The sequence below is a fragment of the Paramormyrops kingsleyae genome, chromosome 2, assembly GCF_048594095.1.
Source record: "Paramormyrops kingsleyae isolate MSU_618 chromosome 2, PKINGS_0.4, whole genome shotgun sequence".
NCBI classification, from domain to species: domain Eukaryota; kingdom Metazoa; phylum Chordata; class Actinopteri; order Osteoglossiformes; family Mormyridae; genus Paramormyrops; species Paramormyrops kingsleyae.
In genome coordinates this window covers 1,984,837-2,009,435 of record NC_132798.1, presented here as the reverse complement: position 1 = coordinate 2,009,435, position 24,599 = coordinate 1,984,837, and the positions used below count along the sequence as shown (strand labels likewise).

At 46.6% G+C, this 24,599-nt stretch overlaps 1 protein-coding gene across 1 annotated transcript; it reads left to right on the top strand.

Moving 5' to 3' along the window:
- The first annotated feature begins 1,173 nt into the window (after nt 1–1,173).
- Nucleotides 1,174–23,087, top strand: nacc2 (NACC family member 2). Its single transcript, XM_023809528.2, has 6 exons — nt 1,174–1,389; nt 15,698–16,581; nt 18,828–19,004; nt 19,476–19,581; nt 21,441–21,538; nt 21,627–23,087. Exons 2-6 carry the CDS (start codon nt 15,747–15,749, stop codon nt 22,151–22,153), a joined length of 1,743 nt encoding a protein of 580 aa, XP_023665296.2. The 5' UTR covers nt 1,174–1,389; nt 15,698–15,746; the 3' UTR covers nt 22,154–23,087.
- Nucleotides 23,088–24,599: the final 1,512 nt, after the last annotated feature.

Sequence of the window (24,599 nt, the reverse complement as noted above, 5' to 3'; positions counted from 1 at the left end):
TGAATGTCTCCGTGCCAAATAACTGACCATCCATCAATCCATCTTCCAACTTCTTAGCCTGGTAAGGATTGTGTGTGTGTGTGTGTGTGTGTGTGTGTGCGGGGGGGGGGGGGGGGGGTACACCTAGGACCAAATTCAAGTAGCCTAGGGCATGTTTATTTAAACAGGGCCTGTGTGGAGGACAAGAGAATAGCCACATGCAGAGTGAAACCTTCCCTATGTATACCATCACCTATTGTACTATATTTGCATCAATTTGTGTCAAATCGTTGCTTCCATATCAGGTGTTTCCAGTGATACGTGTCCCTAAAAACAATTTTATTTTAATTGCTTGGGAGCACATAGGCACTAAATTGTTATGTGTAGTAATTTGACATGATAAGTTACATCAAAATCCACCCATCTGTCAATTTTCTATTCCTGTAATGTAGCTGAGAGCTCATAGTTGAGAACACGTCAGGTGGAAACTATCAAACCCTTTTCCATAACACGTTCCGCCTCTCCTTTGATATTTCTAGGTGCTCCCAGTCAAGAAATGCAATCTCTAGTTCTGGGTAGCCCACATCATCATCTCCGCCCAGTGGGGCATGCCTGAATTACCACCAAGGAGAGTCTCACTGGGGGTATCCTTACCAGGAGCCAAAACAACCTACAGCTCTTCTCAATGAGACAGTGTAGAAACAACTGCTCGGAAATATAGTGTTAACTACCCTATCCTTTCCTACAAGGTCGCTTAATCACAGCCGTCTGAAACGTATTCATGGGGTTTTTCCAAATCTAAAGCAAAGTGGCGATGCCTATAAAGCATTTTCTTTTACACTTATTTTTAAAAGAACATACTTCGATAAAAATAAAGAAACAAAAAAAGACCAAATCTGAACGGCCTGCTAAATTATACCTATGTATGAAGTTTCTGCACGGTAAACACAATTACAATAAATATAAATATTTATATTTCCATGAAAATCCATGTTCTAATTTATATATGACTTGCGTGGACAGACCACATCCTGAGAGTATAGTTTTAAGTTACGTCTGTTGTAATATTGTGGAAAAGCCCTGCATATATCCGCAGTTATAACGACTCGGTGCGCATGGGCGCTTTTACTTGAAACGATTCGTCTGTGTCTTTAAAAACTCCGACTGAATGATGTCAGTGAGAGTGCAGTTCAATCGGCGTCCATGCGAGCCACACACTCCCTTCCTGGACGGGCGGAGAGGCAGCCGGAGAGGCAGCCGGAGAAAGGGGGCGAGCGAGCGAGCGAGCGAGCGGACGCCGGGGCAGCGGCCTGAGCCGAACATACCTGCAGCCTGTAACTTTACAGCCCGACAAATATCACAGCCTCAAGAAGTGGACGGTGGCGCTTTTATGGAGGAGAGACGCAGCCGGTAATTTTCCCTTTATTTTGCCAAGCTAGATCGTTACAGCTCGGGGCTTTAAAATATTCATGGCATTCGTGAAATTCTTACATTAATTAGGAGTGTGTTTTAGAAACAGTTACCTGCGAGACGGATAAATCGCACATTTCTAGGTCGCCTGTTTTAATGATCGGCGTAAGATTTCACGCTTATTAAATCTCTTTTGCCAGCGTTGCTCTTTTCTTCTGCCACTATTCCTCCACCCCGTGACATTGATTTGATAGACGAACTTTATTTGCGACATTTAAAAAAAGCATGTGCAGGAATGTGAATGCGGAGTTGGCCTTGAGGATTTAACCGTATAATGCTGGGATGGGATGGGATCCTTGAGGCGCGCTCCCGATACGCGCTGCCGCGGCCCCTCTCTTCCCCGGCGGGGTCTTACGTGCGTCTGATAGATTTAATTTCACGTGGGCTACACTTAAGATCGTTGGTAAGACCCCACGTCAGAAGACACACAAGCCTGCCAAAAGGACTCTATCAAAGCCCCCCGACGGGAGAAAACCGATAAAAATCATTTAGGAAAAGTTGTGCTCGTCTCTAAGATTAGGGCTGTCAGTGCTTCATTTTTACAGTGTATCCTAGGCGCTTACATTTCGTCTTTTATCGTTTATGTCAAGCATAATAGATGAGAAATCCAATAGCGTTAATTAACGTAAAGAGATGATAGGGTCGAGAACATATTCAGTCTTGGATGTTGAGTTAGTCGTAGTAATACAGTCTGTTATATATACGTGAATAATCGAGTCTAGTTATGATGAACTGGGATGTTGACCAGGTGTCCAGTAGATTTCAAATTCTCCTGCTAAAAATACACTCAGTAAAAATGTGCCATCAGCGCTAAGAAATCCAGATGTTGCGCTTTTTAATACGAAAAGTTTGTAGATGAAATCGTACTCTTTTATAAATTGGCTGTAACTGGCACATTATTGAACTTATTACCCTGCGACATTTCGGGCGGCGACTCGCCACTATGCGAGCCGCTTTAATGGCATTGTCACTTCTTTCCTAAACGCCCCAAATATCACCTTGCTTGCTATCAATGCGTATAAAAGGCAACAGAAAACTGATGTTCTGTGCCTCTCATGTTTTATTATCAATATTTTTGTAACATTCATGTCTGTTTCTCTTTGGTGTCAGACTGCAGACAGGCCCCAACACAACCTGACTAAATTTCCCCAGATATTTGTTTTATAACTTTTTTTTTCTCTCTTCCCTATGATGAAATGTAATCCAGACCCTGCAGGTTTATATGGCGTGCAAAGCTCTATTCTCCATTTACTTTTCCCTGCCTAAGACATTATTCTGGGATTTTTAGTCATTGATTGCCAAACGTTTTTCTTTTAAATGAGGAAATTATTGCAAATTGTGCTTTAAATTCTGAAATACTGTATTAAAAAAGCTCACGGTTATTTCTGTGAAATTATCTGCAAACGGTGTGTTTACTTGGTTAGACTCAGGGTTTGGGTAGATACTAGTTTAAGAATTAATAATAAAAAGAATCAAGCATTGTTGGTTGTGCCACACCAGTGCTGCTCTGTTTTCTCTGAATCATAAGAGGATCACTGTTGCTCTGAGTCTCTCCCTGTCTTGTTTGCCCCTCCTGTCTCTCTCTCCATACTCTTGCCACCTCTCTCTCACGCACGGTGTTTTTCTCTGCATTCTTAGTGCTGGTGTATCCCAGCTTAAGACTGAGGAAGTGATAAGTACAGGAAGCCCTTGAAGAGATTCGTCAATTTGCCTGGCGCTACATGGGCATGCTTTGCATAGCAAATCGACCTGCGGCCCCAGCGAGTTTCTTCCTGTTGCCAGCTAGCATTTGGGTCAGTTAAAAAGCACACATCCTGAGCAGAAGCACCGAAGGCGTCCCACGAGTCTTCTTTTATCGCAAGCATGTGGTACATACCCCACTCCTTGGCCTTTTAAACCTCTGTTGTGATTTTTGTCGACAGAACAGCGGTCTATATGCTTTTTGAGAGCAGAGACCAACAATTCCCAGGAAGTAGGAAAGTGTCCTGGACCCCACTGTGCAGAAATGTTTGGCCGAAGGGGGAGGATGACCTGTGTTGTCTGAAAGTAGATGGCAGAGCTGGGAAGAATATTAAGGGAGGGAGTGAGGGGCAACTGAGGATGAATGCTGAATGACAGCCTGATAAGCTGAAGCGTTCCTCTTTCAGTTTGTCCCTTAGGAGGCTGTGACATGTGACATCATGCATGGTCTTGAAATTGTGATTCTGTTTATGCTGCAGTAGGCCTTTCAGCCAGCATTTTATACTCTTCAAAAAAAAAAAAAGAAACAGTTACGAGCTTCAGAGTCCCCAGGCGATTGCAAAGAACATAAAGTGCAACCTGCGTAATCATATCCGATATTTGTGTTTCGAAATACTGGACTCGTGCAGGACGTAGCTGGTTATATACATAAATGTTCTCTCTCTCTCTCACACTCTCTCTCTCTCTCTCTTTCTCTTTCTCCCTTGCTTGTTCTATACTGGCGTCAAAATGCTAGATATGATTTAAACAAAGTTAGGACATAGCTACTGAGGAACCTTAAGATTTCAAAGTATTTGATAGTGTAAGAATTTTATGCTGGCTATAGAACCTGATAGGCCATTTTTATGGGGAATGATGACATTTTTTTTATTTTTATATAATATATAAAATATGTGTGTGTGTACATTTGGTCCAGGTATACGTTACATTGTGGGGACCAAATGTAATAAGGTGACGTTGTTTATTTCATAAAAAATCTATAACTGCAATCAAAAAACTGAAAATGGCAAAAGACTTGTATGTTGTTTGGTTACTTATAGATAAGGGTAGGGCTGGGTCATTGTGGTGTGTTTTGGGTTTTGCCCATAGAAATGAATAGATGGATGGTCCCCACAAAAATATGAGAACGTGTGTGTGTGTTATATTTACACACACACACAAAGGCCTTTGAAAGTAACACACAGCCACATGGTTTAGGGTTCCTTCAGCAGCCTTAGGAGTTTGGCCTGATAGCCAGGAAGTTACATTTATTATAGGACATACACGCTGTATTTGTTTTGGAAATTCAATGCAGATAATTTCTGTTGAACAACTTTATGAAATGATTCATAAGATGCCAGAGGGCCAACATCAGGTGGCCTTTTGTTTCTGGAATTTCCACTTTCCTGTAGGTTTTGTTTCTTAACGCTCACAGTGATTTAAGTTCTTTAATTCAGCGCAACTGCTAGTTTAGTTTGTTGGCAGCTACTTAAACATAATAAAAAAAAAAAGAAACATAATTAAAGGTCTGTAGGCTAACATATTTTTTTGTTTTATGGCCGAAATGCTTTTCTGAGTAACCACAGAAACAAACGTGGCAGCTGGGATATATAGTTTAAACACTACTTTGTAAGCAAATGAATAATTGTGTAAACAGAACTTCATTGCAAAATTCCTGTTGTGAAATCGTGTAAGATTGACATGAATAAATAAGACAAAGATTTTCATCCTGAGTCTCTTTTTTCCCCCTGAGCTCACTAACAAAAATATGATTATTTGAATAACTTACTTAATTTTACAGTTACATTTGCAAGACGTGATCTAAACCATTTTTTAAAAAACGAAGAAAGCTTTTTGCCTAACCCGTCATTTATTGTGCTGTTATAATTTTATATAAGAGTGAACTTTCTTCCCTGTTAGCCGGTTTCCTGACAACGAGCTTTTTTTTAAGGTGATTAATTTTTGCAGGGTGTAATGACTCACTTGAGATGGAATGGATGAATTCTGAATGGCTGAACAAGGGTGTAAAGACTTTCTGGATTAAATCAGCAACCTCAAGGACAGTCATAAAGTTTTTTACCTATGAGATCATTTTAACATTGAAATGTATGTCAAAATCATGGTGTTTTTGTGCCTGGCACTCGGAGATGGGTCATTTCATATTTAATGCCTTTCGCATACCATGTGAAAATCGCTCAATGGTATAAGGTCAGGCAGTTTCAGCAGATGGCCTATAATTTACTTGACTATGTGTTATGAGTTAGAGAATGATTTCTGTAAGTCAGGAGGTGTGTGTTTTGTGCAAATACGATGATCCCTGGTGCCGTGTCGGTGTGGATTGAGCAGATCTTATTGGGGATGGATGGCAGGCTTGGATTGAGGGGAGAGCCAATTAGCTTCTAGTGTGCAGCCAGTAGCTGTGTGGCTGGTATCCATAAGCTTACAAGGCTGCTATTCACTGCTGCTTCGCCACAGTGAAATTCTGCACAGCTGTCACACCAAACATGAACGGAATAAAATAAAGCTCAGTGTGTACATGAAAGCGACTCAAAACCCCTCTCTGTCAGCCGACTGTATGCCCTCACAGGCCCTGTATGGATTTCTGAGAATGAGATCATACAATTACCTTTTTTTTTCTTTCATGACATCTTATTGGGGTCAGTTTTAATGCTGGCAGTGAGTGAGTTGAAGGGGCTACTGACCCCAGTGTGGGTTTGGTGGTTTTCGGTTAGTTTCAAGATGTGCAAGAAGTCTGCATTTAGAACTGCCGTAATCTTTCACTGCGTTGGGTCTCTTTTTGGCACTGGGCGTTAAAAGTAGCTGCAAAGAGAGAGAATGGCTGCATTCCTTCGAGCAGGTAGGAAGGCAGTACCATTAATAATATATCACAGTCATTAATGTGTGTATACTACCGTAAAATACAACTGTTTAGAGCAACAGGAATCAAATTGGGTGCATTCAAGATTTCCTCGAACAGTGGGAGGGATTGTGTGGGCTAGTGTGTTAGAGGACTTCGGTTACACCATATTCATGGAGGTTATAAGTCTAAAGAAACACGTCGTGCTTTGAAAGGCCGGTGTGAGGCCTGACATGACCTTTAGCAGTTTATAGCTTCATGAAGGTCTGGGTGATGCCGGTGTTTTGTGCCAGTTTTGTTTGTATACCAAGACCAAGGTCTTGAAGTGAATGTAGGCCTCAGCCAAAAGACATGGAGTGCTTTTCTAACTGACAGGGAATGTTCCCAGAACTTTAGCCAATGTTATGTGACGATATTCTCAAAGTTGGCAGAGAACGTTCTTACTGTAGCATTAATGGAAAGTTATTTCCACATTTTACAATTTAACAATGGTTCTGTCAATGTCAGCTCGATAGCATTTTTACCTGAACACCCTTTTAATGCAATTAATGTTGAAAAATATTATTTTATAATGAAATATTATTTTTAAAAAGTGCAAAAACACCATCCAACCTTGAACACGTGATTTTTGATGTGTAAAGCGACAGTATTACCCACTGCTCTAACATGCCCTAAATTTGCGTTTATATTAATCTTAGTTGTAGAAGTGGGAGAACATTCTGGAGAACTGGACACTTCATACCTTCATGGTAACGTTCGGTAAATGTTCCTAGAATGAAACATTGTTAGAGAGGCTGGCATGTCAGCACCAATCAGCATAGCTGTGTTTTGGGTAATTTGGAGGTGAATGGAAGTTTACACATATGATGGTTTTATTACTGAACTGGCAACTTCATCATTTTGAAGAAAATGTCTAAGGCCTGGATATCAGGAGCTATTTGAAAAGCATCATACCGTGTATAACAGAAGCATGGTTATTAAATTTATGGTTATTGAAGATGATTCCATGGCAGTGGGTAGTGTACTGTTAAGCACACTGGTTTATAACTCAGAAGGTTTTGCAAGCCTCAGATGCATGATCCAAATAATTCCTCTAGATCAGTGAGTCCACCTGAGTGGGTAGCTCACTCTGCATCATCCTAGCATCTAATGCAAATGAAAATTCAATTTATACAAGTCTCTTAGTTTATTCTTCCTACCTTTAGTCTGTTAGTGTTGTTAGTGTTGCTTATATTTAGCTGGATGAACAAAATTTGCATCGGCACGCATTGAAACAGAAAACTAATTTAATTGATAATTTAAAAACGTATTATCATTAATATAAAACCTCTCTAATGTAGGCTACATGAAGTGCAGTACTGCATGTGAGTGTAGCATTCGAATGAAAGTGTTAGCCAGCCATTTAAAGTGGCAAATGGGAAGCTTTTACTCAGGGTGAAAGGCTCTGCTAAGTAGCTATATAATGATTTTATTTACAACTTGCAATTTGTCCAATTTGTTATAGCATATCAGTTAGTTTAGCTTTTTTTAAGTGTAATTACAACAACCATTTCAGACCCAGTACTGGTGTCTGCAGTTTTATCAGGCCCAGACTTCTATAGGGAGCATTTATTACAGAAAATATTGCACACATTTAGTAAAACACAGCATTACTTTTTTTAGATAGATAGATAGACAACTACAGCATTAAAAATGTATTTTTATACAACAGAATATACAACCAATTTAAAAGATGAAAATCTAAAATAATATTTGGTGCATTCTAATGATTGTCAGACCTGTTATTGATATTAGTTTAGTGACCATCTAGTGCTGCATATTCAGTGAAGTTGTGGACTTCTGGCGCTGGGTGAGAATCCGGGCTTGTGACGAGTTCCTCACGGGGCCTCGCTGCTGTACCCTTGGGAAACGGAGCATATTTCATGTGAGCCGTGTCCGTAAATATCCAGGATACGTGGGCTAAATTGCAAACCATCTCCGCTAAGCCAACAAACAGTTCAGGTCTCTCCGGAAAAGCGATACATTGTGAAAGAGGGAGAGGATAAAGGATAAATGCGGCCGGAAACGTGGCCGGCTGCTTCTGCTTTTCCCTTAAACACAGCTTGAATATTTCATGCCTCATTGAATCTTGGCTATTATGGCATTTTATTAAATGTGTATATAAGTCGGGAAGTTGGCCTGTAGGGAAAGGATCGTGACGTTTATCGAGGCTGGGTCCATGTTTGGGAGTGTGTGGAAACCTTCAAGGGTGACAATGAAGTTGGGACGTGATGCAGAAGAGCAACATGCCATCCTCTCGCCCAAGGGTCTTGTGTTTGCTGTTGGGCCGTGGTGCTGAAGGTCTGAGTACGGGAACTGTGGTACAAACTCGGCCCCACATGCATCCGTTTGGGTGACCTTATTGATCGGCTGGTATCCCAACAGGCAGTGACGTTTTAGCACAAATAACCACGTACCCGTAACGTATCTGCGCTTGATTCGTCTTACAGTCAGATGTAAGATGAGCAAGCACGTTAATGCAGAGCGTCCCGCTTAAGGCTGGGTCCCGGTGGCGTCTGCCGCACGCACGGCACCGCAGAATGGGTGTATACGGGGAGATTCTGAGCTGCTCTCTGAGCCAGCGTGCTGAGGAATCTCACTGTGTAGGCGCATGCTTTCAGGAGCCAGTCCAAGACATGCTACTATGAAAAGTAATTGCATTCCTCGCAAACTCCAGCAGACCCGCATGAAACTGTTACAAAAGAGACATTAAATAAAGGGCAAAGCTCTAACAGGAGACGTTTTGTAAGCGTGCTTGGACAAATGATTTGTACAACTTAAATGTATTTTATCTGAATGCTTCCCTCTCAGAAATTTCTGGTTAATTTGGTTGGCCCTTGGCAACATGCCTGGTAGTATCATATGGCTCGGGTGAAGCCAATTTCTTCTATATAGGTGTGTGCGTGTGTGTGTGTGTGCGCGCGTGTGTGCGCGTGTGTGCGTGTGTGTGCGCGTGTGTGTGTGTGTGTGTATGTGCACGCGCGCATGCATGCATGCGTGACTGTGTGCTCTTTACATGATAGGCTGAACTTGGAAAGGGGAGAGAGATTCTCCATTAACCCCTTGAGGGCAGGAATTGGTGTTGTGTATCACATGGAACACAAGTGCCTTTGTATTCACCAGCTTGGTGAGGCAACTAGTAAAACAAAGCAGGGGGAAAAACCTGGGCGTTTATGTTGTTATGGTTTGATAATTCATTTTATTCGTTATAAATCAGTTGAACTATACAACGCAGCTTCCTATTATAAAGTATCCAGTCACAGTTACATAGGGCTGTAAAACAAAGGTGAAATAATTAACCCTGTTGAAATTATGGTTTGACTGTCACCATAATCAATGACAAAGTAATATCCTGCAGATTGACCTAGTATGAAGCAGATGTAGAATGGAGATTGAATTGTAAACCAATGGTAGCATTTTCCATCCTTCCTTTAAATCAAGTTATAAGCTATAATGAATATGTGAACTATACCAGGTTGTTGATCGTCAGAAGGCTTCTGTCTGTTAATCACCATAAAATATTTAATCAATATGCATTAGCTTTATTGTTCATATTGGTCGTATATAATTTGTTTGGCAAAGTAACTGCTTTGGAATTGCCCTGAGGGTGTTGCCGTGATTCCCAGTTAAGCAAATGGGTGGAAGGATGGCTTTGTTTGCTATGGGGCTGAAAGGCCTGAAATCTTCATGCACAAATACAGGGATATAATGTTAATCCCTGTTTGTAAATGGAGGGAGTTGAACTGATAATCGCATAAAGTTTTGCATTGATCTTATTTGTGAAGGAGTTTAGTTCTTACGCCCCTGGATGAGAAAGAGTTTTCATGTGGCCATTATTTAACGGCAACAACTAGCTATACACAGAGAAGCTTGTTGTGAAAATAAATGTCAGCCATGTTATGTCTGGTTAAATCGAGCTTCATTCTGCAGTCTGACTGTTTAATTTATACCCAGAAAGGTTGTGAAAGGTTGGCACTTGTGAAAGCCTGTTCTGCTAAATACCAGAAGTGAACAATATAATCTTAATACATTTAATGATGATACTATATGTATGGACAGCAAAACAATAATATGATACATTGGGTGTACAGTACCTTGAAATGTAGCACAATTCGATACGATACAATGCGGGGTGATCCAATTCGAAAGAGCTGGAAACTTTGGTTTCTTGAATTACATTAGCTAATGCGTATACAACGAGGCTGTCGCAAAGCCTCCACTGCCATACAATGGCGTCTTTGTTTGTAAATATTGATGACATGCACTGATTCACATCAATAAGCATTGACGCACAGCTTTGATATTAAGACAGGTGAATAATAAGCATATTGATTCAAAACGATGTTCTGTGCTGTTACTGCCCCTACCTCAGCTACATTTGTATGTTCCAAACAGGGCCAAAAATAACTAGTCCAGGGAAACTTTGGTTTTGTAAACAGCAGGGAGTAGCTCCTGGGCTCTTTATACTGCCGGTCGCAGAGGGAACACCGCCGTATCCGTCGCAGTGTTCTGCCGGCTGCATTTACCTTCCCTTTGTTTGGGGAGTGAATCAGTGCATGCAGACTGTATGTGTGGTATGTAACTGTGAATGGGGGGGGTGAGGGGCTGCGTTTAGTGTTACCCGAACCCTGTGTGTACTAAGTGTGTCAGCTTTGTGCCAGGACGCTGGTATCGTGCCAAGGCAGTGGAAAAAGCCCGGAATTCAGGGGCGGCGCTTTCAGCTCTCTGGGCTGCGGAACTTGTGCCCAGGCTGCCCAGGCTGCGGCGGAAAGGTGCCGCTTTCATGCGAGCGCATGAGTGCTCCTGTCGCAGGCCAGGTGGCCTGTGGCGTTGTGCCTCGGGCCTTTCTCCTATCGTCTCTGTGGGGCTCTGTGGCCTCCCTCTTTTTGTGTAACGCACTCTGGGGTGATTAACGCCGCGTGAGACGTACGCTGTCCCTTCACGGTGTCGCTATGATTTACTGGCTGCGAGCAGAGTGCAGTCGCAGGGTCACGGGGACCCAAACTCTGCCAGACGATCTGCAGGACAGCATCACCAAAGCTCAGCATAAGCACATTCACCTTCACATTCTCTGACTTCGTCTTTGTCTTAACTTCCTGTTTTTCCTGGCTGTCGCCCGCTCTTCCCTCTCCTCTCTCGCTCTCTCTCTCTCTCGCCCCCCTTCTCCAACACTCTCTCCCTCGTTCTCTGTATAATACTGCTGACTCATACAGGATCTCGACATCTCGTCCTTAAAAGGTAACGACTCAATGGCAGAGGAACACCGCAGTTTTATAAATGGCCATTTTATTGGCCGTGTTGCTATATAGTCCAAACAAGCCCCTCGCACACATAAGGACGTAGTTTGGCATTTTCCCACACACCGTAGGGGTGGGACACATGGGTAAAAATGGGGCCACTAACATCGCCTGACTGATGGGCAACAGCATTGTACCCAGATTGTGAAGGGGCTTCGACTGTGGGAACGTAAAATGATAAACATGTGATGTCAGCACATAGATAGACTTCTGCTACAATTATAAGCTTCACCATTAATGCAGGCCAAACTGGGCAGCGAGCTAGTGGTTCCATAACTGGTTAACCACATCGCCATGTCGCTGCGGGGCTGTGAAACCAGCAGTAGTTCTTGGGGCTGGAGGACATGCCCATTAGCTATGAATTGGTGGCGGGTTCATCCTCACGCGTGATTCCCTTTGGATGAAGCGTCTGTCTAAGAGAGACGGTGTTTGTATCGGCCACCCTGGCTGGGCCGTCCCCAGCACCTGCTCCCCCCCCCCCACCACTCTCATTGTCAACAAATAACCTTGTTTTGTCACCAGTGGCTGTTGCCGTCTGCATTTTTGAACCCCCTCCCCCCTCCCCCCACGTCTGTGCTTTAAGGCTCAGTAATTCAGTCCTTCTTTTAGGGGAGGGGAGTTTGAAAGTCCTGTTCAGCTGTTTCGACACACATTCTGCTGCAGCCGGAGTCTTACAGTGGTACATAGGAGTGGATCGTCTTCATATCAACACTGTTAGAGATTGTCAGATGGGGAGGGGGGGGTTACGGTCAGATCATACCCACCCAATCTCCAGCCCTCCCCAAAACCTGATAGTGATCTTGTTCTCCCACATTGCCCCCCCCCCCCCCCCCATTGATGCCGAATTATTTCTCCTTTTACTTAGATCCTTGTTAGACTCATTTCCACTCCTGGACCTCGATAAAGTCCCTCTTCCATCCCCAAGCTGCGAGTGTCACACGGCCGGTTTTTTCTGCAATCTTTTTCATCCTTGTTTTAATTATGCAGACCCCACCCCTGTATTTCTTGTTAATTTTAAACCAAGATGCCCCTATAAAGATGCCACTGTAATTATGACACATGTGTGTTACCCTAAACCTCGATTTCCTCATGCTCTCCACCTGATCTCTGCCCTTCAGAGCAGTTCAGGGGTTATCGAGCAGCCGTGACGAAGGCTTTAGCGTGTTTGCGTGTTGGATCGCGTCAGCTGGATGGCACGGCTGACCGTGCAGGGCATCTCCACAGCCCTCGAACCCTCCTGTGCCAGGTGCAGCTCCAGTACCTCGGGTTCGAGCGACCCGTTCGGTGCGTCCTCCTCATCGGCGGTGACGGCATGCTTCTCTGACGGCTTGGCGGGACCCAGGCCCTCTTGGGTCTGACGGGGTCCTCGGCACTGCCATGCGAGGAGCCGTGAGGGCCGGGGCAGTGCAGGACGTAGGGACGCGTTCACCTTGAGGTGTGGCCGTGTTGGGTTTCAGCGCGGGCACGGGCCAGGAGTGGCCTGCTCTCTGCTGCTTACAGAAAATGAATTTTTCATTTCGGAGTATCAGGTACAGCACTTCTTTTTACAGGTGAGCACTGTTATTGGACCTTAGAGGATGAGTTGAAGGTTATCTGACCTTGTCTTTTGGTCCGGGATGAATGCCATGCTCGGACTCGCATGTCCGGCACGAGCCGCGTGAAGGCCACATGCTCACTGCAGTACTTTGTGGTCGACGTTCTGCTCCGCACTCAGTGGGGAATGAAGTTACAAACACATTGATTTGGGGTTTGCTGCATGATGAGTGTTTAGGATGTACTGCGTGTTCGGTTAGCTGATATGATGATGATGATGATGGTGATGGTGATGGTGATGATGATGAGGCAGTGCTGGACCCGATCATTGCAGCTGGGCTCTCTGTCCCAAGCCTCCCAGTCAGAATCCAGCCCCTGAATGGGGCAGATTCTGAGTCCTGATTGGCAGCTCTGTTGCCAGGGAGTTCTGCCGCCGGATTGTTTTCATGATATTTATTTATTTTGTATTTTTTGTTGTGGCATTTGAATCCAGCACAGGCGGTAGCCGCAGCTTAGCGGTCCGCTTGTTTTACTTAAATACGTCGAGCAGACAGAGCAGCGCCCTCGTCCCTGACGGTCAGCATCCCGCCCTGCACCTCCACCCGTTTCCGGCACTCTGATATCTCGGAGCTGGCAGCTTCGGTCCAGTGGACCCTCGTGACCCGCCCTCCCCCTCCCCGCCCCTCCCCTGTGCCCCCCCCCCCCTCCATATCGCTCGTGTCAGTTATTGCAATGATTCAGTGATCTGAACAAGAACGAGTAAAGGGCACTGGGCCCCCGCGAATCAGAGTCGGGGAGGCAGCCAGTCTCTTATTTTGTTATCAGAGATGTACAAAGTCTATATTTAGCGTGGTGTCCTGTCTGCCTGACTCGACATATTCCGCACTGCCCAGCTGGCACGTACGTTCATGTCTGTAGACTCTGTACCCAGCATGCCTGGCTGTGGCAGTACTGCATTGCAGCTCTGTGCATTAATTGGCAGCCAGACAGCAGCCTCGGGAAAGTGGTATGGGGGGGGGGGGGGTGAGGATGACGGTGTTGGGGGGGGGGGGGGGCTTCTCGGAGAGCACGGGCTCCTGAGGGCACTTGGGTCGTTCTGGTCCTCAGGAGGAGTTTGATCATGCTGGTGCACAGAGCAGATTCGACTGTGTCTGATCTGATCTAGCTGAGGAATCTGCATGGAGGCACCTTTGGCTAATTTGATTAGTCTTTTTTTATCACTTTCTCTTATGCCTGTTTGACCGGTGATGAATTTGAAACAGAAAAAGCTTTTTTTTTTTTTTACATTTTGTTATTTTAAAAGTCTTACATGGCTGTGCAGACGTAGGTTTTCAATCTCCTGAGTATTTTTTTTTGTAGCAAGCCTTAAATATTCAACTGTGTGTTTTTCCCCTTGGCATCTGCAGGATCTGCGATGGTAGAAAGATCTCTCCCCTCACACCTTTACGCGTTTGAAGATTCTCTCTCTCCCTCCGGTCTTCACGCGTGTCGCTGCATCAACACATTTGCTCAGAAACCCACTGTAATTATGACACGTTCTCAAATGTCACCGCACGCAACCAACGCTCCTATTTATTACTGCAAAGCGCCATGTATAAGTTTTGCCAAAGCGTTACTTTGCAAATAAAAAAGTTTTGTCATGGAGACAGTCAGACATCCGTCAAATGTCCTACACGTCTTCTCCTTTCCTGGTCTCTTCCTGCAACTTCTCCTCATCCCCTCCTTCTCCCCACCATGAGCTACTCATTACATCCCGTTAAATCCACCTCTGAATCGGCCGAGAGAGTGACTGCGACCGAGGACACGTCGCTGCGAGTCCGGCTTCCGTGTCGCGGATTTGGGCGTCGGGCAGAGCCCCTCTTTGGAGAAATGCATGCCGAGCGCTGAGAAGCGATGCAGAGCCGGACGAACCCTGTGCATGTGTATGTGGAGAAGCAGCACAGGCTGACCTACATAGAGCAGGCAGCCATCAGCACTTAATGCACTACATATGCATAGCCTCAGAAAAGCAATTATTATACATTATGTTGATGATGTTTATTTGCGAGGACGGCCATCTTGAGTCGTCTCCTTTCTTCTTCATGTGAAAGGTGTCCTAAGGCATGACCTCTCCTCTTCCTCCTGCTCCTCCTCTTCCTCCTGCTCCTCCCACTGTTCTGACTTTCCAATATGTCCTTAAACCGCTGTTTCTGTCCTTAAATGACTTTTTTTTTTCCCTCTCCTCTGTCTCGAGCCCCCCCCCCCCCCCCGCTTTCTCCCTGTCTTTGTCTGTAACTGTAGCCCTTTCTCCACCCCCTCTCTCCATCCCTCCCTCTCTCTGCGACATATAGATGCTGCATTGATCACATGCAGCCCCCCCTCCCCCCCGTGCCTTTCATCATTGATATGCTCCCTCCAGCTGCAGCACTTGTTGCTTGTCGATTTCAGCCTGGAGGGGGTGGGTGGCGGATTCGGGATGCCCGCCGTTCTCTGCCCCTCCTCCCGCTCTTCCCGTACTGCCACTTTACCGGGAATAGTGGGTGGCAGGTTGGGGCATTTGGGGTGGGGGGGGTGGCATCAAGGTGGGCGGAGCCAGAGAGCCCTGACCAAACGTACTACGCCGTCGCTCAACACCGAAACTCGCATGGGTTAGAAGCAAAGGTCTGATTAATGAGGCTGCGAGAATCTGCAGACCTATCTAACCAGGCTGCTGGCTGGCATGGGCCACACGCTTTGTCCGTAACGTTGCCGTGGCCGGTGACAGCGTCCTCTTCGCATTTTCTGCACCCTGGCCTCACCTGCCCTCCTCCCCTCTCTCCTGCAGACGCCCCCTAAGCTGGCCCTGTCCCCAGTGAAGCCCCAACGCTATCACCATGTCCCAGCTGCTGCACCTGGAGATCCCCAACTTCGGCAGCACGGTGCTGGGCTGCCTGAACGAGCAGCGGCTGCAGGGCCAGCACTGCGACGTGTCCATCGTGGTGAACGGCCAGGCCTTCAAGGCGCACCGCGCGGTGCTGGCCGCCAGCAGCCTCTACTTCCGCGACCTGTTCAGCGGCAGCTCCAAGGCGCAGTTCGAGCTGCCGTCGTCGGTGGCTCCCGCCTGCTTCCAGCAGCTGCTCTCCTTCTGCTACACGGGCAAGCTGACCATGGCGGCCAGCGAGCAGCTGGTGGTCATGTACACGGCGGGCTACCTGCAGATCCAGCACATCGTAGAACGGGGCATGGACCTCATGTTCAAGGCCAACTCGCCGCACTGCGACTCGCAGACCGCCGCCATGGAGGACACGGGATCCGAGCCCCAGAGCCCCAGCAACAACCCGGCAGCGGCACTGGGCCCGCCCTGCTGGTCCATGTCCGTGTCCGGCGCCAGGGGCAGGATTAAGCAGGAAGGGTGCGAACCCCCGCTTTCTGTACCCGGCGTGGGGCAGAAGCGGGCAGCGGGGGAGGCGGCCACAGCGGGGGTTCGGCTGGGGCGGGGCAGCTCGCTCTTCTTCACTGGGGCTGGCGGCAGTGTCATCTTCCCAGGCATGCAGTCCTACCAGCTCACCACTGGGGAGCGCTCCAGTCCCGGAGCGTCCAGTCTGCCCACCACTGACAGCCCCACCTCCTACCAGAACGAGGATGAGGAGTTTGAGGAAGAGTCATACGACAGCATCGCGGAGGATGTTTATGGGCAGGGTTACGTTCGCTCTGGTAATCCCTACATCAGTAAGTATGGACCTCTTTTATTACGGCAAGAAGTGCAACTTATACGGAGCGAGACTGGCCATCTGACATACTGGGCAATTTGTCAGGGGGCTATGGGTATGTGGCTCACCAAAATTTACCCTCAACCCCGCTTGACAAAATGTATCTCAAATGTAATCACCCCCCCCCCCCCCCCCACACACACAAAATTTAAGGTGGGGTCATGGGGACCCCAACGTCCAGGTTCGATTTTCAGTGCAGCCCTGACCTTATCTGCATTTTCAGAAAACTGCAGTTTTATTAATGCTATCAGTGGAATTTGGGTCCTTTTTTGATTAGGATATAAAAAAATAACTAGCATGTGACAAAGTTTTATTTTTTTATTAAATGACTTCGATAGGCTTGTAATAATGAACTAGGAGCAGGCCTGATATTTATCATAAACCCAGTGATAAACTGATGATATGAATATTTTTTAATGAGCTTTTTTTTTTTGAAGTTCTCACATCCTGGACATCATTTTGGTGCTTTCATTATATCTAATGCCCTAAATCTTTAAATATTTTATACGCAGTTCTAATATACTATATAGTGAATGAGGCGGCGGTTTTTATATGGAGGTAAATTAAAAATGATTTTTTTCCAGTCACTCAGCAGAAAGTGAAGGTATATTACGAGTCGCTGGGGCAGATTGATATTCGCAATTTATTGTCGTAGCGAACATGGTCCGATTCAGACTTCTGAGCGAAGCCTCTGGAACTGGGGGTGCTTATAACTCAGACGCTATAGTGTCAGTGTCGTGTTTTACTGCTGTCTGCGGAAGCGGCCGGCCAGGTGGACGTCGCCATGCAGTGTGAAAGCGGGTCTAAGTACCTGGAAAAGTGCAGTGTGCTAGAAGCGGCCGGCCAGGTGGACGTCGCCATGCAGTGTGAAAGCTGGTCTAAGTACTTGGAAAAGTGCAGTGTGCTAGAACCGGCCGGCCAGGTGGACGTCGCCATGCAGTGTGAAAGCTGGTCTAAGTACCTGGAAAAGTGCAGTGTGATAGAAGCGGCCGGCCAGGTGGACGTCTCCATGCAGTGTGAAAGCGGGTCTAAGTACTTGGAAAAGTGCAGTGTGCTAGAACCGGCCGGCCAGGTGGACGTCGCCATGCAGTGTGAAAGCGGGTCTAAGTACCTGGAAAAGTGCAGTGTGCTAGAACCGGCCGGCCAGGTGGACGTCGCCATGCAGTGTGAAAGCGGGTCTAAGTACCTGGAAAAATGCAGTGTGCTAGAAGCGGCCGGCCAGGTGGACGTCGCCATGCAGTGTGAAAGCGGGTCTAAGTACCTGGAAAAGTGCAGTGTGCTCGATACATTTTTAAACATTGCATTATGTTTTTTAACACAGAACCAGTTCATGAAAATAATGAGAAATATAAATAGGAATATAAAATATTGGGGGGGGGACTTGCAGTCAGAGCTGTATTTTTCCAGCTGACAGACCCTAAGGCTTTATCTTATATTGTTGGCATTCATCACATTTCAACGATGCTGATGTTTGTGACAATGACAGCTACGCATTGGCTCGGAAAGGGTACTGCGATGACTGGTATAGGCATGAGAGACAACAGAAAATGACTGTCCTTTCTGTCCGTGGCCGAATCTCTGTGGTTGTTTCCTTAATTGATATCGCAGAAGCCTAGAGACATGGACAGTCTGATTATCAGCTTGGTCAAACCCACAAGTCTGAGTACCTGATACTGAAAGAGAGATGCCAGGGTCTGTGGCCAAGGAACATAAGCCAGTTTACTTTGTCCTCTTCTCATTTATGTGCCCCTGAGTCTTTAGACATTAGTGAAGTACTTTCTGTTTGTTATAAAACAACAGTTGAAAGGATGACGCATTTGAGTAGAAATGAAAAGTGGGAGATCTGTCACATTGTTATGATCCATACATTAAATGACATTATTAACATATTTCCTGTTTGTTATAAAATACGATTTGAAAATGATACATTTGAAAAGGAACAAAGAACAGGAGAACAATGACATTATGATTTTGGTTATTGATATTTTCCTGGTGCCATTTAAAAAATTGCACATTTTTAGCTGTTACATGCTAGCTTTTTTCTTTATTTTTTTCTTAGCTCACTATGAATTTTATACAATTGTAACACTTGTTTTATTCACTTGGGCAGGATGCTTTTTTTATTGTAGTGCTTGTTTTGTAGGGCTTTGCCAAAAAAATAAAAAAGGTCTGACAGAGTCCTCCTCCATCTTGCGCCCTCCGCAGTCACGGACAAGCAGGACGCGGCGGCCATGCCCCTGCCGCCCGAGGGCCGCTCCTGCGTGCTGATCCGCCGTGACCTGGTGGCACTGCCCGCCAGCCTCATCAGCCAGATCGGCTACCGCTGCCACCCAAAGCTGTATTCGGAGGGCGATCCCGGGGAGAAGCTGGAGCTGGTGGGAGGTATGCTGCAGGCCCTGGGGAGGCGCGGAGGGGAGCGGAGCGGGACAGTGACAAACAGCGGCCTGCCGGGGAGGTGCAGGCAGCGCGTTTTACTGCAGTGCGAAGCCGGGGCTACCGGCAGTGGGGGGGGAGGTGTTAATTAGCAGAGTGGAGGTGAAAGCAAACAGAACATTTCGTACGCCTGAATACCCCCCACCCCCAGGAAAAGTTCTGAGCATAATGACAATGATGGGCCCGGATATCCGGCTCTTTTTCAGGCCCCCTCCCAGCTCCGTTTGCACAGATCTCCCCCCTGCAAATAGGAGCTGCGTTTGAGTCGGCAGCTTACTCCAGTCACATAGACGCAGACGGTTAGGAGCTGCATTATTAGTAAGGCGATCGGACTGGGTAGGTGTAGCTGGTGTGCAGGCTGGGCCGGGCTGCTCAGAGCCCCCGCTGACACCCTGCGTCTGCTGCCCCCCCCCATCCCAGGCACCGGCGTGTTCATGACTCGGGGGCAACTGATGAACTGCCACCTCTGCGCAGGGATCAAGCACAAGGTGCTACTGCGTCGTCTTCTGGCCACATTCTTTGACAGGTCGGTGCCATCAGGGGTGGGGGGGTATGGATGGGGGGGCACCTTTAAAAGCTGCAGGCACCATAACTGCCCCAAATTATTTCCAAATGACTGATACAGGGATTTTACATATAGTTCAATTGTGTCACCAGTTCATTGCCAAAAGTATTGGGACACCCCTCTCCAAATCATTGAATTCAGGTGTTCCAGTCACTTCCATAGCTACAGCTGTATAAAATCAAGCACCTAGGCACGCAGACTGCTTCTACAAACATTTGCTAAAGAATGGGTCGCTCTCAGGAGCTCATTCAAGCGTGGTTCTGTGATAGGATGCCACCTGTGCAATAAGGCCATTCGTGAAATATTCTCGCTACTAAATATTCCACGGTCAACTGTTAGTGGTATTATAACAGAGTGGAAGCAAATGGGAACAACAGCAACTCAGCCACGAAGTGGGAGGCCACGTAAAATCACAGAGCGGGGACAACGCGTGCTGAGGCGCACAGTGTGCAGAAGTCACCAACTGTCTGCAGAGTCAATAGCTACAGACCTCCAAACTTCATGTGGCCTTCAGATTAGCTCAAGAACAGTGTGTAGAGAACTTCATGGAATGGGTTTCCATGGCCGAGCAGCTGCATCCAAGCCCTACATCACCAAGTGCAATGCAAAGTGTTGGATGCAGTGGTGTAAAGCACACTGCCACTGGACTTCAGAGCAGTGGAGTTGTGTTCTCTGCAGTGACGAATCATGCTTCTCTGTCTGGCAATTGGATGGCCGAGTCTGGGTTTGGTGGTTCCCAGGAGAATGGTACATGCTTTGACTGCATTGTGCCAAGTATAAAGTTTGGTGGAGGGGGGATTATGGTGTGGGGCTGTTTTTCAGGGGTTGGGCTTGGCCCCTTCGTTCCAGTGAAAGGAACTCTTAATGCTGCAGCATTCAAAGCCAGGAGGAACTTGACTGCCCTGCACAGAACCTTGACCTCAACTCGATAGAACACCTTTAGAGCGGACACTGCAAGCCAGGCCTTCTCATCCAACATTAGTGCCTGACCTCACAAATGTTCTCCTGGAAGAATGGTCAAAATTCCTATAAACACTCCTAAACCTTGTGGACAGCCTCCCCAGAAGAGCTGAAGCTGTTATAGCCGCAAAGGGTGGGCCAACTCCATATTAAAGCCTATGTATTAAGAACGGTGTCCCAATACTTTTGGCAATATAGTGTATCATGTGGTCAACAGAGTAATATCATCAATGGGCTCTTGCACTACGCCCTTAACCCACAATTGCAGCAGGCACTGGCTGACCCAAATCTCTCAATCATATGTTGTAATGACATTATGATTGTATGTGATGTAATGTACCGCTGCACATGAGATGCATTGAACATCGATAATTAGTATTCCTCTTAAGCACAGGTTTGTAGTTCAGGATTTAAACTCCAGGGGGTGCTGTCTCCAGTTTCCCCTGTTATTTGTAGTGTATAAAGAAAACTATTGGCTGGAATCTGTACTAGAGCAGAACAGTCTGTGCCATTGAGGTAACCAGTTTGGGTTGGTTTTAAGAAGCAGAAGAGGGGGTACAAAAGAGGACCTGCAAACAGGGGGATGTTTGGCATAAACAATTTTTACCAGATAAAATAGTGAGAAATATCTTCTCCTGATGTTTGTTAGTTAATTACTTGTATTTTTAAACTGTGACAGTATATTATTAAGCAAAATGCAATATTTAAGAAGGGGAGTTTTGCCCAGAAATGATGTTTCTTTGTTTCCTAATTGTATTTTGTCCATTTTGAACCAAGGATTTTTAAACGTTTTTTTGTTATATTGCTTTAAGTACACTACAGTAATGGTGGTATCGTCACGGCAATGTCTCCCCCACCAGAAACACACTGGCTAACAGCTGTGGGACAGGGATCCGTTCGTCCACCAGTGACCCCAGCCGTAAGCCGCTGGACAGCCGTGTGCTGAACGCCGTCAAACGTGAGTCTCTCCTGTGTTCACGCTCCACCACCATTCATCGTTCTGATGCTGAAATGCACTCTGAAATATGCTGCCCCTCCCCCCGCAGTTTACTGTCAGAACTTTGCTCCGAACTTCAAGGAGAGCGAGATGAACGTCATCGCGGCGGACATGTGCACCAACGCGAGGCGGGTACGGAAACGCTGGCTGCCCAAGATCAAGTCTATGCTGCCTGATGGCATGGAGGTGTACCGGGGTGGGCCTGCCGTGGGGGGTGGCCATGGCATGGCGGGGGCAGGCCTCTCCTTACCCTTCGAGGCTGACTTCAAGCCGCTTACTCCAGCCAATCTGAGCTTCGAGCAGCGGCCCTACACCGAGCGCAAAGAGACACCGCGGACTCCCCTGCAACTGGGCGGGGCCAGCCCGGGGCCGAGCATGGAGGAGGCGGAGCCTGAGCTGGAAGGGCCCCCGGCAGAGGAGGAGCCAGAGGAAGAGGAAGCAGCGCTACACAGCTTGGAGGGGACCGTCCCCCTTACTCCGGGGGATGACCCAGAAGGGGACGGATGCCAGTCCCCCACAGCTGAGGAGCAGCAGAAGGAGGAGACAGGGGAGGACCTGCGAATAAACGGCCAGTGAGACCAGCATCTGATCACCTGCCTCTCAGAAGGAGACTCTGCACCACACTGAAACACGCTGCATTAAATGCCGGTGTGTTCTTTGCATGCACATCTGTTACGCACCTGTAGGGGGAGCAGGAGAGGCCACTGAGACCTAGAATATAAATGCACGTCAACATGTACATACATACACCCACACTCATGCAGTCCTGAACTTCTCGGAGGTGACTGAGTATCGAATGCAAGCTTCTCTGTGAAAATGGTGACCAATTTAGTTTCCTGTGTTTAACCCAGTTAGTAGTTACCTAAACAGAGATTAACTGCTCATTATCTCCAGAATCACGTTCAGTATAGACCTGTATTTAAAAAAAGTGTTATTTCCTTATGTTTAAGTACACTTAATAAACAAAAATTCACATGAATGTATCCATTCATGATCTGTTAGTCCCAGCTTTTCTGAAAAGTACGATGAGAAATTGACAGTCAGTAACAAAAAGGGTGATTTTTCTTCCCCTTATTTTTAAAATCAAACTTTCTACATGTATAGAAAATTTGAATTCATTGGGAAAGGGATAAAATGACATGGTGAAGTGTTAATTTTTAAGAGAGACAAGATGTGTCTCCATGGAAAATGGGACTTTTGTTCAGCATTGTAGAGTCCAATGACGGCCAGTCATGGAAATTTGCATTAGGAAATGTGTCTAATGTCTATATGAAGCATGACTGGCCTGTAAAGCGTGTTTGTACACCCTGTCCTGTACAGAAGAGTGGGAAGTGAAATGATTTCCTGGCTTCAGATTAAGAACCTTCTGGACTTGTAGCAAAAGGGCTTCTTCCCTCTCTGTCCTGTTTCAAGTCCCCCGACACGCCTGAACACTTCACAAGTGGTCGTGTCCGGCCAGGCGTCTGGAGGTCGAAAAGGATCAAGATCCACAAGCTATGGGGGGGGGGGGGGGGGGATATGTATCACTTGTGCCCCCTGCTGGGGGACATCCTCCCCAGCCTTCTGCCTGCCACGGCTGGCAGTGCAGGACAGAAGGGGGGTAAACGCACCAAATACACCTGCATGCAGCCCAATAAGACGAGCAAAGCCAGGCTCCGACATGAATACAAAACACAAAAAAAAAAACATGCTTCAGTTGCTTGGAGATAAATAGTCGCTCTTGTAAACAAATGCCATTTTCTGTTAGGATGCTGGGTGGGTTACGGGTGCTGGCCTGTAGAGCACAAGGAGCCTGCCGTCAGCTCAGCTTTCCGGTGACTTGGACAGATCAGCTCACAGTAAGGAGCCCACCTTGTGTTCATCCCTTCCGCCGTGGTTTTATTCGTGAACTGACCTGAATAGGCTTAGAAACGTGAAAATCCTGCTGGTTTCCTGCTCTTGCACTATGAGAGGATGAGAAGACTGGAGATGCTTTGGTCACCTTAAAAAAAAAAAGTACGTAACACATCGATTTGACCTTTCCTGACATTTCACCTGCTTTTTCGTTTTTGCTGCTGTTTTTTCTCGCCCTCTAGCTTGCTTCTTCACTCGCCCGCGCAGGTCATGGGTTCGGGCTTAGCTGGTGTGATTGGACAGCTTTCTTTCCCCCTCTGTTTTTTGAGAGGTTGTTTTGGTTGGATTTTTGAATCTGATATCGAATTGTTGCAGCAGTCACTTGGGTGACGCTCGTGATGTATTACATCAGCACTTTGTTTTGCACTCGGCCTCCTGTCATTTGGTATAATGGCACGTCGACCCTCCATAATACCAGGACCGCCGTTCCGCTTCTACCCCTCCGTCCGTCTTCTCGCCCACATTCCTCGCCGACGTTTCTCCGAGTGCTACTCAGAGATCACCCGACATTGCAAAGTCATCGTCTCGCATATTTTTATGAACACGCCCCTTGTCCATTTGCCTTTGTTTACCACTGGCAAGTCGTTTTGGGGGGGGGGGGGGGGGGGTGTTTCAAATTAACATTCATGGTATTTCATCACAAAGAGGGGGATAACATTCCCAGACGTCCCTTCACTTCAAGGTTTAAGATAAACACCATTGTTTGAGGAGTGCACAAAAAATGTAACTCGTACAAAGTAAGTTTTCTATTCTAAGAATGTTTTTAAAGATTCACGATGTTCAATCATATGCACTTATGTTCGTATATTTTGAATATGCGTGCCATAGGTAGAATATGCAATTAGCTGTGTTTCACAGATGTGTTAAGTGTTTGGTTTTGCCGAAATAGGCAAAAGTGGGATGGGGGGGGGGTGGGGGGTCTGGTTCCTGTGGAATGGAAAGCAGGGTTTTGATTGCACTATGGAGCTGAGGGGACAAAGTTTACAAGAGTTGCTGTGAACGATACAGTCTGATTTGAATGTGAGTATGGGTGTGTTCGGGTGGGGGGAGGGGGAGGGGGATGGGTGGGATCTGAGGACAGGATGCTCATCTGCTTCTGATGTGCAATTATGAGTGAAGATCACACGGT